General features: G+C 37.5%; 1 protein-coding gene across 1 annotated transcript in view; it reads right to left on the bottom strand.

Moving 5' to 3' along the window:
• Positions 1-845: 845 nt before the first annotated feature.
• The window catches only part of LOC108757798 (nephrin), a 412,797-nt gene continuing 396,202 nt past the window's right edge, over positions 846-17,440 (bottom strand). The window contains exons 10-12 of the mRNA XM_018502383.1: positions 10,085-10,244; positions 3,923-4,222; positions 846-1,174 (exon numbers count right to left, since the gene is read on the bottom strand). Coding sequence (XP_018357885.1) covers positions 846-1,174; positions 3,923-4,222; positions 10,085-10,244 — 789 coding nt within the window. The remainder of the gene's footprint in view (positions 1,175-3,922; positions 4,223-10,084; positions 10,245-17,440) is intronic.

The raw sequence follows: 17,440 nt of genomic DNA, 5'->3' as shown, positions 1-17,440 counted from the left end.
TAATACCACGTTAAACCTCCCGATGAGTCATAACCCGAGATTGTCGATCTAGGATTAAGGAAGTTTTTTTTATCTCCACTAGACTGCTCACTTCGTCGCCATGTTTAATATCAAGCAGTGCCTTCCATTTTTTGGTCCAGGTACTCACACATATAAATCACATGATATATAGCCGTGATACAATCGGATCACATGGTATACTTACAGTACGCATATATATGCACAGGTGCATCCTAAAAAATATAGGTGTGGATTTATAGCACTCGAAGTTTTAAATCTACATCATGATGGTATTTATATAAACATCAGAAGTTTTAAATCTATACTATGTTGGTGTTAATATTAACCTTAACACACATCTTTGGGTCATTCGTGTCCTCCGCATTTCGTTTCTTCAATTTATATACAACAATATTATACACAACAATTATATATAAATTTATATATAATTTATTATAAATATACAACTTTCTAAAGATGTCAAATTATAAAATTGCCTAATAATTTTTATATACTTGTAAAAGGGATGAAAATTAATTCAGGATCGTGTGTAATAAGGGTGTCAAAAACTAAGGTGTACACTAAGGGTTAACACCGTGAGAACTATACAGACACCGCATGTTAAATCTGCATTTATATTTTTTATAGTGTGGACCAAAATAAGGACAGCTCAAAATCACTTTTATCTCTTTCTGCACATGTAAGATAATCGACGTGAGCAATTATAGAATGCAGTTCTATCAGAATAGCGAATAGAACGTAGCCGATCAAACGATGGATCGCCGATTTGATTTGACAAATGCAGCGAGATACGTTTGCGATAATCAAATGTTACTTCTGAACTCTTACTTACCAGTACGCTTCTCGGCATCTCGATACGTGACCTCACTGAGGATAACGGGTTGACTTCGACCCTTGGCGTTTACCGCGTAAACCGCCACGTGGACTCCAGCCTCCACCGAGGCCTCCAATCCAGCGAGAGCGAAGGATGGCTCGTCCGGGTTGGAAACATTGTAGAGGGGCTGGCTATTGGCTAGGTAGTCGACATCGCCGTGATAAACCTCCAGGACGAATTTTTGCGGCAGTCCACCGTCGTATCCAGGCACGCATTTCACCTCCACGCTGGTATATGTCTGGTTCGCCAGGGTGCAGTTGCGCACAGGAAACGGTTTCCCTGGAATGAGAGTGGTCGATGATGTAAATTAGCGGGGCGGAAGACGACGACGGGGCTCATATATTATGCGACTTGTACAGCTGAAATAGCTTCACCCGTGTAAAACTAAAAATGGAGCTTCGACAAAAGAGAGGCTTTCTCTCCCTCTTTCTTTTTCGCGGTCGCTGCATACCTACACTAAATCTTTCTCGGAGACACGCACGACCGCCACTTCCGTCTCGTAACATTTTCTGGACACCTTGTACGGGTCTATACATCCGAAAACGGCTCCACAGGTTGGCTTGGGTCGTTCTTTCGGAAATCAAGCCCGGCGCGCGAGTGAAAAATGCTCGCGTGTCCACGAGTGGCAAAGATTTAGTGTACCAAGATCGTAATGGGCGTAGAGATGTGTTCCGCTCTCTTTTTCTTCCCACACTTCCGTCTGAGCAGACTACCACCTCAACATGACACATCTTCCCCGTCGTCGGAATCACGCTGCTCTCTTTCCTCCTCTCGTCGCGTTGTTTTTTCTTCTTTCGGTCGAAATCATTTCTCGCGCATCGTTCTTACCGGAAATCGTGAAGACGGCGAGGAGGATGGATACCGCTCGTTTCGTTCCGCGTGGCTTACGTGTCGTACGCGCACATTTTCCTTCTTCCCTTATCTAATTTCGATATCCAACGCGCTCGTTTCGCTCGGGATTTCATTTATCACAAAGTTCGTCGTCATCGTTGTCGTCCTTCCTCTTCTTCTCGTTATAACTCGCGGATTTACAGAACGTATATTGAATCACGACAATGCTTCGTTTGTACTTTACGCGCGCTTGTTCTCTCCTCGTTCGTCTTTGCCCTTTTCTTATGTCTTTGCCACATAGCTCGAACCTCATTCATTCTCCACGAACAAACATTTGAAACCTGTGCTTTCGTGCTCATAAAAGGGCACCACCGTCGGGGTAGAGGCAAATTCAAATTAGTTTTGCGAGCAAAGAAGGACGGCTAAGTTCAAATTGAATGACTCGCAAAATGGCATATTTTTCCTATATTTTTCAATGCGAAAGAGCCTTGGTGAAAAATCAGAACGCCAACTACAAACGCATATAATATGATATGACCACAGCAACCAGAAATACGTGCAGTTTATTTTTATATTCAGTTCCCCAATATCGTAATATTTTTTTTTAATTCCAAAATGATGAATCTCGCATTACATCCATAAATGTTTAATATTATATATTTTAGTAAAAGCGCAAATACATATTTTATCTACAATATCTTATTCTTTTTAAAAATTCCTTTGGAGCAATAATAGGTATTTCTTAATTTATTTATTTTTACCGCAACTTTCGGTATAGAATGGAATATCTTTGTTTCATTCATGCGTTCAGTGATCGTAAATTTCAATATGCTCCGGAATTTCAATTGTACATTTGATATGCGTAACGAGAGGAATCTAACGTGATCCTTGATTCTGACACGAGACCCTGTTCCGGAAATCCCTTCTTTCTACCGTTCTTTCACGCTTCGACAGATATATTTCTTACCGAAATGCTTCGTGGAATGCTAACCGACATCAATAACGTCGGGGGATGAGGCAGGAAGAGTGGGACGGATTGGGGTACAAAAATAATATCATGCCATCGGGTTTACGGGTCGTTGGCATTGCTGGAGCACCGCGAGAGGGTTTCGATATCGAGGCAAAGAAGCGGATAGTGCGCGAGAGGACGATTTTATTTTCGGGGGGAGGGGAGGAAGAGGAAGGGGAGGGGGAGAGATGAGAGGGGCACACCCCCGGTGCCGCTCACACTCGACGTATTCGTCAACGTCAATACGTCCTCGGCCGATCGCCATGTCAACGTCACTGTCGATCACGCACTGGACGGGGGAGGAGAGTGAAAAAAAGGAGAACGAGGAACGCGAAAAAATTCGCTTGGGGATTAATGCCGATTTAACGGTCGATGATTGGTCGCCTCCCATTGTACGGCGATGATTCGCGAGAATCGCGCGCCGCGTCCCCCACCCCCCCCTCCACCCCCAAGAGATTCCGTAAAAACAGCGGCGATTTTGCATTTCAATTGTCGTCGCGCCGCGCGCTTTTGACGATTTTTACGTGGACAGCTCGCGCGATTAAAAATGCACCTAATTTTACAAACTCGGCGGAGAATTTATTATGAAATCACGGTAGCGTGGATTCCGCTTTTGTTGAACTTCAGTATTATTCCACGATTTCGGGAAACTAAATGTCGAGCACGTTTCTTTAAAAAGATTGCACACCATATTTTAATCATCTATTTATTTACGTAGTTCTCGCAGTGTTCTACATTGTTTCCTTAAATATAGAAATTTTCACAATTTCGACCAAGTACGTCAGTTTTACAATTCAATAATTTCTAATGCAATAACCACAGAATATTCTACCGACAAACAGTTTTAAATATTCATTGAGACTTTTATTTTTATTCATTTCTATTATTCCTAAAAATAAAGAAGTATTTTTAATGAGATGGAGCGAAAATAAAACAATTATTTATTTACTGATTGCTAGTTCGTATTTATATAGATTAACTTGATTTTTATCGCTATTCCTCGACGTCATTTGAAAACATAATAAAAATAGATACATTGAAATGGAAGGACAAACATATCCTATACGAATTGTTGGTTAATAAACAATTTGTGTCAATACCCTGCGTCCGATCAATTTGTTCGGAGAAGATTGCAATATTACGTCCCGTAAAGTCCCTCTAGGCTGCAGTTTATCGTGTATACTCACCGGCTGCTACCAGCTGAAAAAGACACGGCCTCGACTGGGTACCGACGAGATTGTCCGCCCAGCACGAAAGGGTACCATAATCCAGCTCGGTGGACGGTGTATATCTCAGCACGCTGACGCCGCTCGACTTCTCCATGGAGAACCTACCAGGTGCTACCTCCAGGGTCTCGCCACTGTTGTTGAATTTCCACCGGAAATTGTGCGCTGGTGGATCGGCCTCAACCCTACAGGCGATGTCGAGCGACTCGCCCCGTGATGCACCGACCACTATAATTCGGTCCTCCTTACACACCGGTGCGACTGGAAGCAGAATTATCGATTTATATGTCCCAGCGAGAAGAGCGGGACGATCTTCTTCTACGCTACAACACATTTCGGAGCTTACAACGCATCGCAATAGCGACTCTTTGATGACCATTGCACCGTACACACAAAAAATATATACTACGTGCAAGTAATAACTACTTGTTTCAATTATTTCAAAAATTCATATATCCATCATGAGGTCATCACTAGCACACATTTCTTCAAAATATATTCTAAATCGTAATAAATTTAATACTTTAATGAAAGATTATTAAATTAAAGCAAACTCGATTTGCTTATTATGTAAAGTCTTCTCTCTCGTCTGTTCGATCAATTTTATAATATTTTTCTAAGAAGATAAATTCTTATTTTTAGTACAGAATAATGGACTTTTCTAAAATTTATAAGTATTATATTTTAAGATTATTATCAAGAAAATATTCTTTGTTAAAGATAACTATTAATTAAAACAAAGAAAGTAAATTAAGTAATCACTTTTCTTAGCAATAAAATATTTTTCTGTGTACATAAATTTTACCGGGAATTTTATAGTGGGCGTTATAAAATTCGCCGCAATTTCATAACAATCCGTAAAGAATGGACTTCAAAGGCTTACGAACATAAAATTTCGATTGTATACGTGAATTAACATTACAAAATTATTGATTTGTATGTACGAGAAGAGAGAGAATCTTTTTCTCTGCTACGCGTTTTAGAATTTTCAACGCGATGGCGGCGGCGTAGTCCTTTGATGTGATCATCGTACTGGATTTTACTGTCAGCACTAGAATTTGCGAAATTTATAACAATTAGTATTTCTATAAACGTGAAATTTAAAAAGCTAAGAGCATGAAATCTTAAATTTTCACATTTACGAATCGAGAGACGTAAATGTTTAGTGTGATTTTAATTTAATAAAATGTAAAACATGATTGCCTTAACTAAAGTTTCAAAATAATAATCAATAGATATTATTGGAAAATTTTTGGTCATTACATCATATTACAAATTTCATTTATCGATGCTAAAATTATTGCAATTAATCAGACCTTTCGTGTTGAAAAGTGACAAGAGTTAGAAGTACAGAATCTTGAAATTTCACAATTATGAGTCAAGAGATATGTATTTGACGGTTTAATTTGGTAAAATGCAAAACGAGATTGTTGCGTTGACTGAAATTTTGAAACATAATTAACAGATTTTATTGGAAAATTATTAATGGTCATTGCATCGTTCTACGAGTTTTAATACAATAGGAGAGGTGCCAGAATTTATGAAATTTATTTGCATTAATGAGAATTTTCATGAAAGGTGAAAAATGGTTAGTAGAATAGAATTTTTAATCTTTGTGATTTTACGACTCAAGAAACATGCATTTGACGATTTAATTTGAATGCAAAAAAAGACCGATGTGTTAATTAAAATTTTGGTATAATCGGCAGACGTCTGTTGAGAAAGATGTAAATAATGCTGTTTCTCTTTTCCTCTTTCCTCAGAGTAAGATTTCATTTGCGGATTAGTTGTAAAATTTCAAAATGACTGCCTTATGCTTTCCTTGCCTTCGGGCGTGTCCCGTCAAGAGATTTACTTGGGCGACGAGCGACGCGTATTAATTGCGCTTCTCGATAAACGTTATTAATGCTACTCTCTTTAGCTCGTTCTCTTTAATTTACTACTTTGGGGTATATACAGTTTTTATAAAGTGACGCTTTTTCCTTCGTCAACCGTCTTACGCCAAAGGCATACTCTCTACTTTGTTATGCCAACCAGAAATTATCATAGCTGCGAGAAAGATAAGTTTTTAGGATAGGGCAGCTTTTCACAAATAAACATCTAGAATTCATTAAGCGACAAGAGCGTTAATTGCCGATTATAATCTTCGTGAGCAGAATGTTATTCGCGAATGATAATGTTGTTCCATTGAGGAACATTTAAAATATACGCTGATTAAATTTCAAAGGAAATAAAATTGATGTAGAGAAAAAGTTTATTGCCGTTAATGAATACATTTAACTTATTAAGTAGTGTAGCGTAACGAACTACTTTACAATTTCACAGTGATTTAATTGTCCGTGTCAGCAAGATTTCTAAATTAAAAAAAAAACGGCTTAATTTCTTCAAATTCTGTTTTCGGTAATAGATATCCGAGGATCTTACCTTCATCGAGATAAGGTATGAGTCAAATTAGTTGACTGTAAGGGGATCAAAGGATAATAAAATTTTTAATAATACAGAATAAACTAAAAAAAGTTTAAAATGTTAATTTTAAGAGGTTGTACTGTATTATATTTCAACATTTTTTCAATGAAGTTCATCCAATAATTTTTTACTACACTACTTCGTTACAATCGTTGCAAAAGATTTATTAATTATTATTTATTTATATTAATAAATTTATTGATTCAAGACTTTATTAATTCAAGATCGTTGTACTTCACAAAAAATATCATAAAGTTATGAATTCATTTTACACATTTAATATTAATTGATTCTATAACTGCAACTTATTCTTCTAAATCGTTCTAGGAATATTAGCGGATCGGACGAGAAGGGAAAATTTTTCTGTCGATCTGGTAAAGCCGTAGTAGACGAGATAAAGCGACGACGAGATTCAAGTACCTATCGCGGCGTTATCTGTACACGGAAGGGCGAAAGGTATCCCGAATCTGACGGTATGCCAATAATGACCTACATATCGCAGTTGCATCTGGGAAAACACAAATGACAACGATATCGTGGACGATTTTTCTGACACGCCCCGGCGTTTTGTCACGCCTCGGGAACGGCCGTCCTTCTCTAACCGATGGTAGAATCTCGTTTTATCAACGCAAGTTATGCAAAAAGGTCTACTCTCCATTTCCCACCGTCTTCCCGACGCGACGATATATATTTGTCCCGATTTATCTACGTTTATCTACGCCTCTCTTTGTCTCCATCCGTCTCGCGTCCTCCGTGCGAAGAGCAGAGAACGGGACGAACACGAGCGAATACGTATCTCATCGTGTAATCGAACGAGACATTTCCGGCTGAACGGTGGAAATTGATATTACGCGAATAATCAGTACAAAGATCAAAATGCTGATATGTAATGTGTTCAACAAACGCGGCTGAAAGAATATATAAAACGAGAACGGACTCCAGGCTGAAAAGCTTTGTGATCTCGATTGGCTGAAAGTACTCATTATTAAACCCGAATTGCTTTTAATATGTCACTTTTATTATATACTTTTCAGCTTTATTACGTTCATAATTACTGCACATTTCCTATCGTAATTCGATTCGCAAAAGACAAGCGATTGTTATTAATTTTCGATGATGGCCGTAATACAGCATTCCACGAGAGTTAAAGCTTTTTACGGTTTAATATTGAATTTAAACGGAAGAGAATGCGCCGCGTTACAGGCTTATTGTTCTTCGCTCGTAACATTACATTGTTTCATTTGTAGTATTTTCAATTGCCTCATATTTGAACTTTGATCACCGTTTTTGTCTGAACAAGCAGCATGAAACAAATGCGCCGTCAGAGAAATTTTACGATAGAAAGGTAAACGCGCGAAGCACGTGTGAGAAATGAGCGCGTATAATTGTAAACGTACTGTACCTATTTATGATGTTACATGGACTTGTAGATGATATCCGTATAAAAATAACTCGAAATTATAGTCCACGCGCGTATAGTTTAATATTTTTAAATAAATATGATAATAATATTGCAATGCATAATCATAAATAAAAGTCATAATTAAGGTATGACGACACTAAATTATTTTATGTTATAAATTATTTTACACGCATCAATCTAAAGAATGGAAAATGTTATTTATATTTGTTTTGTATTTTATTATAATATATATCTTTTTTCCGTAATTAAATATACAACTTTCTTGAAATATGTAAAATAAAAATCAGATAAATTATAAATGTAGTCTTATTACATAACTGTACGACAAATAGAATAATTTAAAATCAACAATAAATCGCGTTGAATGATGATATTGATTATAGCATGCGGTTTCAATTAGTTCACATAAAATTTAATTAACATTTATACATTGAAATATGGCAAAGTTATTTTGTTATATAGCCATTAATTAATATATTTCCATTTTAAACCTTCATGTATGTGTAATATCCGATTACCCTGCAAAATCGGCAAAATCTCGGCATGGTTTTTGTCTGGAATATTTATAAGGTCCGTATATTAATGAATAATCTATTATTACGTGACATTAATCTACCAAAAATCTATACATATAAATCAAGTAGATTTACGAAAAATGCGAGACAACTTTGTTACAAATAAGTTAGAAACTGTCATTTTTTTAACAAGTAAATTTATTTATTGTAAGTAAATGTTTACTTAGTACAAAGAAATATGAATTAAGATTTCATATTTCTCAGTGTATCAATTTTTGTCAGTGTAGAAAATCAGATAATAAATTATTTTTTTCTCTCTCTTTTTCCTGAAAAAATTTTCTTTTATGCAATGTGTGTGTCTTTTCTTTGCAACGATTAATTAGAACGTGATATCGAATCGTAAAGTGAACAAGAATTTTATCCTATCTTCTTTAAGTACACGTGTTTCTCGGTTACCTCTTAAATTCTATTATTATTATACGACAGTGTCGATGATGTAAACGAAATGTTATGCCCTCTTTCCTAACAACGGCGTAATATCCAAGGAAATAAACCACGAAACCATCCCGATTTCCATTCGTGGATGCTCGCGAGATGCTAGTTTATCCGGGACTATTTCCCGTATCTTTACGAGGTCGTCATGACTCACGGTTAAATATGGAAGACCCTCGCCTGTCTGCGGAATTGGAACTCGTATGTGATCTCGCAAACTGTGCTAGGGTTTCATACTAAATGTCTCTGCGTGTCAATTGCTCTTGGATAGTTTTGCGAATTAGATTTAACTACCGTGCACGAGTCAAGGTAAAATCCTATCGCGTCATATTGTTACGACGATCAAATTAAGAAAATTCAAGAGACTCTAATTCTCTACTTTGACATCTCTTATCTTTCGCGCGAGTGAACACAAAATCCTATCGCGTCATATTTTTACGACAATCAAATTAAGAAAATTCAAGAGACTCTAATTCCCTACTTTCTCTTGCGTTCGAAATGGTAAGATCTTAATTTAATTTTTTATTTAATTTTGTAAACGGAACATATTCTCGAATATTCCAGAAAATTCTTAAGATGAGGCGACATTTCACCAAAAAATGTCTAGGTACGGAATTTCGGATTTTCTCCCAAATACCTCGCAAATTGTGCGTCCTACAAGAGTGCACGAGGTTCTTTCATGCCTCTCCCGTTTGAGATCTCTCTTACCTGGGAAGGACGCTTTGGTAATTCGTGCTCTAGAGAGTTTTCAAGAGCGAGAACCGCGCACGTGTTCTGCCGTATATTTCGTAAGCTACGAATTACTTCTTTTGCGGAATTTAGAGGCGGCTTCCTGTCGACATATTCGGCCATATTCTGAGAATTGGATTTAAAAAATGTAGCCAATGCTAAGCACTCTTAAAATATTCACGACAAATGTGATTCTCGGGGGTGTACACACAATAAATTTATGTATAAAGCTTTAGAATATAAATTGTCTGTTATCAGTAAACGAATCTTGTGTATGATCTACGGTTAAATGATATTTGCTGCAAGAGCGGAAGTCGTAGGAGATTCTACAAGTGGTGCCTTCACTCTACTAAATATCTCTGCGCGTCAATAGCTTCTAGATAATTTTATGAATTCTCAGAATTTAAATGCAAGATGCACTAACGCGTGATGATTTAGGATAGTATTTTTTTTCGAAGACTGTGTTTGTGAATACTTTTTAATCACAAATCAACTTACATTTAACTCGAAAGTGCAATGGTTCGCTGCGCGTCTCGTTTAGAGCATTCGTTGCTGCGCAAACATAGCGGCCAGCACTGCTTCTTGTTACACTTTGCAAGACGAGACTCTGATTCGACCAGATAATCCTCGCCGACGTGTTATGGGCCAGGATTTGATTCTGCAAAAAAAGAGGTTTCAATTAAAATTTATTGTATAACATTTCAATTTATTGTATTTCAATTTATTGTATAACAAAAACGAGACTTTGACGATACTGACGCGAGTACTACATGTATATTTATCAAACAGCTGACAGAGAGAGAAAGAGAACGAGAAGAAGAACGAGGAAAGAGCAATCCTCTGTCCTGCGAGACTTGTTCTGCCACGAGATCGAGTTCGCGATTTCATTTCTCGTTATTTTCTAATTTCGCGATAAATTAGAGATAAGCGCAACCGCGAGCGCGTCTCACTACGATGTCTTCCTGCCTGTTACGACCTGTTCGTTATCGTATCATTTTTTTTCTTCATCCCCGAAGGAATACCACTGTCGACCGAGCGCTTTTATGACCGCGAAAGACAAAAGAGAAGTATCTTGCAAGATTACGAGGAAGTGTGTATCTGCAGTATATATTATTGCACACGCAATATAATATTGTTGCGACTCGAACGAGTTAACGAGTCGTGTTTGCATAATGTGGATCATTAGAAGTTCTAACGAAACAGACTATTACTGTTTGTACATCTGTATTAACACATCTGAACGTATATGTTACTACAACTATTATATTTTAATTTATTATGTACTTGGCTGGTTTTTTGACCTACTTGAAATTACAGCAGCAGCTATTTTTGTTGAATATTAATATTAAAGGCATAAACAAATTATAAGTGGATATTAAATAAGAATAAATGAAATAAGAGAATTTTATTTTTGACAACTCTTAATGTTCAATAATATTCGAATATAAATTTATAAATGATGAATCTCGATTGAAAATAAAATAGAATTATTTTTCTTATTTGATAAATAATCAAATTTCTTATGTTTAATTCATTACAAAATTTTAATTTAATCTATTTCATTTTGAGTTAGTTATTAAAAATCGAGAAATTTCAAGAAATATCTCGATTTATTCCTTTAATATTTTTAAAGAAATTTAAAGACTATTTCCCGATTTATAAAAAAAATCTGTCCTTAAATTGTCATCCAATGCTGTTCATAATGACGTCGTGTTAATGATACAACAGGGTAACATGTTCTACGTTATCTAGCAGGAGATGCGCGCGACAAATACGATTTTACGTTTTACCGGTCGCGAGAGAAGCGTACGGTTACTGTAACAAATTTGTCGCTGTAACAAATTTGCCACTTTAATTAGCTCCAAAAGGGTGAGCCCCATTATGTCTTACTTTGTCCCTATTTTCGTAACAAAATGAGAAGCGGGACGAATGTAGTGCTAATATCGTACTCTGCTGAAACTTGCAGCGGGAACGAACTCGGAGCGGAGTGGAACAGCCGCACGTCAGAGCCAACAAGTAGCTGGAGCCGGTGCATACGCCGGCATCGGTGCAGTTGCCAAATGCAGGTCGAACCGCTTAATCAGGCGAGAGGCGGCCTTCGAAAGTTCCGCGACCGCCGTTTACTACCTAATTTACAGGCTAGTTGCTGGCAAAACGTTGTAGTTCGTAACGTAATTACAAAGTCCATTATTAAAAACTAATATCAAACATACTATTGGGAGTTATTTTCTTGGAATTCCACGGTGAATGCATTATTCTGTCATCCTCTCGTGATTCCGTAAAAAACTTTCTTCCCTTGTATTAAGCGATATCTTTTTACTTTATCTCGCTGTTAGCTGATCTCCTCATCTCTTTGCTGAACATGGCAAAAGTTCGACACGCGGGACGCGGGGTGGGAAACGCAAGCGCGAGATTATGAAAGAAATATCTCGGAGTCTGCGTACGCCATAGTGCATTGTCCGTGAAAGTGGTCCTACCTATTTAATTAGACGAGAAACGACAGTCGGACGTCTTTGTCTCGCCAACAAACGTTTTCTCGGCCAGTAAAAGTCCTTTAAGTTTTTCACCCCACTACCTCCCTCCCGTCATCCTCTCACCACCATTCCGTTCTTATACCTCTTACCTCACTATACCGTTTCCTCCATTACACCGGCGGACCCGCTTCTCTCCCGTTCCGCCAGAATCCGCTCGCCGAAGATAATTCGAAATCGATTTGAAACGAGGCCATTTGAATCTTGGAGAAGTTGGCGGGGTTGGGGTATAGACTGGGGAATGCACGAGGGATGAAGCGAAGGGGAAGGTTCAGAGATTCCTTCTTCCACCACTTCTGTCTTCTCCTCCGAGACGCGTTTCTTTCTTCTAGACGCTGCTCGATGGGGCAGATTTATTCAATTGTTTTATAATCTCGGCAGCTCGACACGGCGCCTCGCGACGATGTCCCCTGTTGAAATCCCTTTCTCCTTTTTCTTCCTCATTTATCGTATTTTTCGCTCGCGTAATTTCACGACAATAGTACGAAGATATTTAATTATTTTGTGCACGATTAACTGTACCGATGAACTTATCTTATTGCATAATTAGAATATACGAGCAATAAGACGTCGATAAGATACAAATTACAATTAGAAAGTTTATCTTCAAAATTTTCAAATTAAATCGGTATTGATGAATTTAATTAGAAATGACTCCCATTCTGTTAAAAAAATAGATTCGAAATGACTAAAAAAAAACGAGCCAAAACAAAAAACAAAATTTTGAATATTTCAGCCTCACAACTCATAAAGCTCCATAAAGCGCCAAATAAAATATCAGAGATAACATATTATATATTAGGCATTTTAGAACACTTAGTCACTCGTACCACGGATCACGTGAAAAGGACGTGCGGATTAATATACATGGAGTTGTTTTTTTTCCAATTAAATTCACACAATTTCGATATATGAAATATATAATATTTTTAAAAATAAAATGTAATAAAAAGCAATAAAAAGGGGGAAAAAGCAAGAAAAATGGGCGCGGTGTTTGCGGCCATTAGCAACGTAACTCAATTAAACTGCATTGTAATCTATGTAATCAGCCATCCATGTGGTCGAGTCTAGGCTAGAAGGTTTAGCACGCTTAGCATAGGTTAAGCCCCGGTTAAATCCCAAGGTTTATCTTCGATTTACTTGCGGCAAGAGACGAAGCTCGGAAAGGACTCGTTAAACGTTATACCTTGTTAAGCTCGGCGAAGGAATTTTTAAGAGAACGCCTTTACGTCTTTCCTTTGTGCTTTCGCGTTGAAATTCTATATTCAATAATCTTACAAAATAATCCTGATCACATTACGACGAAATTTCTTGCGTTTCTACCTTTTTGTTCAAAAGAAATTCCTTTACAATTAGATACGTATATAAAATGCTTGTATTTTTTAATTGCAATTCAACACCACGTTTTGAAAAAAAATTATGTATTACTTAGACAACAGCACATTGTCTAGAAGATTTCTTTATGATTGTCTTTCAGACATCTCTTAAACATATCTGTCCCAAAAAATGTCTTTATAATGTCTTTATGTTTTTAGACATGTATGTTATCTGGGTTATTCTTGTTTAACAATTCTCGTAATTAAACACAATCCAAAAACTGCAGAAATCTAAATTCTAAAACAAAGATTGAAATAAAATTCTTATACATGTCGATTATTTACATGGAAAAAACAATTTTATTAAAATAACTAAAATTTTTTAGCTACATACAAATCTGAAAATAATTTTATTCGACTATCAAAATAATTATAGCAGAACTCATATATGATAAGCAATACTGTAAAAAGGTTTTGACATTCCAGCAATCAATTTGAGCGTTCTACACAATTATTTTGATAGTTCAATAAAATTATTTTCGAATTTGTAAGATACTTCAGCGAAACTATTCTTTCAACGTGAATTTCATGTGCGCCTTTATGCATATTATAGTTTCTCTCAATTTTTTGTTCATCGAGCTATTCTTTTATTTTCTTCAAAGTAAAACTGGTCAAAGATCATGTTCTGTGTCAGACAAGAACTGTCGAAGCTTATCAAAACCACCGTTAAAGAGACACTCCGCGATGGAGATTCGCTACACGGAGATCGATATCGCGGCAGCTTACATGTATGGTCCCGTTGCGTACTCCAGCCTCAGCAGAGATAGCGAAGTTTAAAGTTCCCTTTCGCGACTCGAATCCCTCAGCCTCCACCTTTCCATTCCCACGAGTCAGGATTCCCGTTCTTTCGTCGTTCCCATCCGCGTCTCTCCTCGTCGTCTCGACGAGGCGAAATGGAGAATACGATATCGTCCTGTGTAGTCAGTTCCTGACTTTCGTTTATCTTTTCTTGCGACCGAGCCATTCTACGAAGAGCCACCATCCGTCCTTTGCGCCTCATCCTACTTAGCCAATCTACTCCTCCACCTGGTGTACTTGTATTTGTCCGCGTAAGTAGATTCGCGCCAGTAATTTCGTTCTAATTCAAGCTCGCGATTATTCGCGCGTATTTACGTTCAATAGTAAAGTACAGTACAGTAAAGTACAATAAAAGTATCAAAATTACAGAAAATAAATAAACCGAAAATACGACCATCCAAAAATTGCGGGGCAGATAGATTGAATATCTCAAAGCGAAATATGAAAGCAAAGTTCTTAAAATAAAACGAAAACTCGAAAGTCCGAAAGCCGAATCTCTAAAATAAAATGAAATTCGCGGATTATTTCTGATAGATCAAAGGTCGGCGAGCGAAGATTGAAGTACGGCAAATTCTACAGATCCTTTTGTTGTAACGTAGTGAACGCATGAATGATATAGCAACCAGATTTTCCAAGCAAAAATCGTATATTTTGTTCAATCACGCGATACATTTTGGCTCAGTGTTATTAATTTAATTTTATTACGGCACTGCGGCGAACGCAGCAAGGCCCTTTGATCAGTCCCAAAACTAGAAGCGGAGAGAGCACTATGTGCTTCCGATAATTAGATTTCATAGGGTTTGCTCCGTAAATGAGGATCAACTAACTTCCCTATTGTGTCCATTCTCCGAGCGCAGACAGCTGACACCCTTCCACCTATCGACAAGCCTAATTGCATCGGCCTAAGGGAATTGCTGTCGCTAATGGCTAATGCTATCTATCTCTATGTCTTGGATACCTTCCTTTCGATGGTCCCTTGAAAGATATTATAGTGACACTAATGGGTTAAACGAGGTCAGTTAATAATTGCGCATCATTAGAAATTATTTTCATTCCCTAATGATCGTTTCGCTGAAACGATGATCATCCGATATCCCAAGACCGTCTCTCGTGCTTCCTTTTCGATTCTTAGAACGCTCTCACCAATCGATAGTAAGACATTCTATCTGCAACATTCGATTTCTAGGAATGCGCCCGAGATGTCCCTCGTTGGTCCACAAAATCTTGGGACCATCGTACCTGTGGACGTCCCGTCCAATTTCGTTTTGGCATCACCTTTTGGATCCCAAGGATCTATCGAATTTTCTCGCGCCCTTCAAACGAGGATCGCCTTTCGTATAGGAATGTCCACCCGGTTCTGGACACAGAAACCATCTCCTATCACAGAAGGATCCTATGCGGTCACGTGATCCTCTCAGTATTCCGCTCTCTCCCTCTCTCTTTCTTTTTCTTTCTCTCACGTATGGTCGGACGCAAAAGGAGCAAGCTTGAGGAAAAAGAAAGGACTTTTGCAGATGGAAGGGGGGATCGTTCATTCCGGTCAGACGGCACACTGATTCTTTGAAAAATTGCCAACAAGCCGCGGCCATACTTCCTTCCACTCTCCGTTCCTTCCTTCCTTCCTTCCTTCCTGCTCCTTTTGCCTCCTGGTAGACCGCTATGCCTCAAAGGAATCTTTTTATTCCGTTTATTCTTGCAAGGCGGTCGCAGGTCGCTGTTTTAGCCTTTCTTTATCCGCTCAGGACATGGCTGTTCCTTCGATCACCTTTCGTGATTCAACTAAACAATAATATGTTGTGACGTACAATCACAAGTGCGATATGTATCGCGTGTATGCATAAGAGTGTATCAATTCACAGCTGGGCGATACTAGTTTGCCGAAGTTATTTGTATTTTGGTTTTAGCAGTAGAGCAATCCCAATTGCACGCGGGGTCATATAGAGATGTGCTGTTATCGAATATTCGCAGTGCGTTGCAGTGTTGTCGATTTTATTACGGTAGAAACGAGTGGCGCAGAGTCGATCAATTACGGTGTTGTGCGGATTCTACTATTTCTGACTGGGTTTTGCAAAATATTTTTCGCACAGGACGGTTATGATCTTTTATCCAAACGCAATTCTTTCCAACTCCCTATCAAAATGCAAAATTTAAAACTGAGAATTATTACCGCAAACAGAAAATGTTTCCACCACAAATACATGTACGGTTATTTCCTTCGTAAATTACAGATTAATACACATTTGCACTAATATTAAAATGAAGAAGGAAAATGAAATATAATCAAATTAAATATTTTTTACCTAAATAATACAATTCTTTATGTTAAATTTTGACTGTGTACATGCATTTAATTGTAATGAAAGCAATATATATTTATTTATTTGTGTGTGTGTGTGTGTGTGTGTGTAAGAAGTTGCTCCAAAATCAAAGAAGATATAACTTTGTATAAACTGTCAAAACTTCAAGGCTCCACTTAATTATACTTCTTGAAATTTATATTTCTTTTCTTTTTTTAATATTACAAAGTTACAAAATAACTATAAAGTTATAAATCAAATTAAAGTAATACAGTCTCTTTTTTGACAAAGAAAATAAACATTGTATATAAAATATAACTTTTATAGAAGTTATAAAATGTTATAACTTTTTTAGAAGCATTAAAAATAGTTTAATAATTCAGACTATAACAACTATGTCAATGTTTTTTTACGTCCTAGAAACGTATGCTGAAAATATATCCAAATATATTTTATTTAGGTTTGAAAATAAATGTTTGTAACGTTCTCAAGGAAAGTTTGGCGATTGGAATAGATGGTTGTACTGAGCCATTAAAATCAGCCGGGATCAATAGCGTCCAAGATTTTGGTCGGTGTATTCAGGGGAACATCGAAGATACGGCATGGAAGTAGTTTCGAACAGCTGTTCGAAAGTTGCCGACTATCGAGGGCTCTTTTTAGGAGTGCCAGGCGAAGACTGTAGGTGACTAGACGATCCGCTATCGCTTCTGATTCCCCGCCGCTTCGTCTTATCACCTAACGAAAAATTGCGAGATCGAAATCGTACGAAACGAATCCACACCCCCGCTCCTGTCCCAACCCAGAATCTCGGGGAGTTACCCTTAGCGGGAACTCCGACATGCCTCGATCGCG

This window comes from Trachymyrmex cornetzi, unplaced genomic scaffold, assembly GCF_001594075.2.
Source record: "Trachymyrmex cornetzi isolate Tcor2-1 unplaced genomic scaffold, Tcor1.1 scaffold147, whole genome shotgun sequence".
Classification (NCBI taxonomy): Eukaryota; Metazoa; Arthropoda; class Insecta; order Hymenoptera; family Formicidae; genus Trachymyrmex; species Trachymyrmex cornetzi.
Note: the sequence above shows the minus strand (reverse complement) of the source record. Positions and strands in the feature narration are given on the sequence as shown.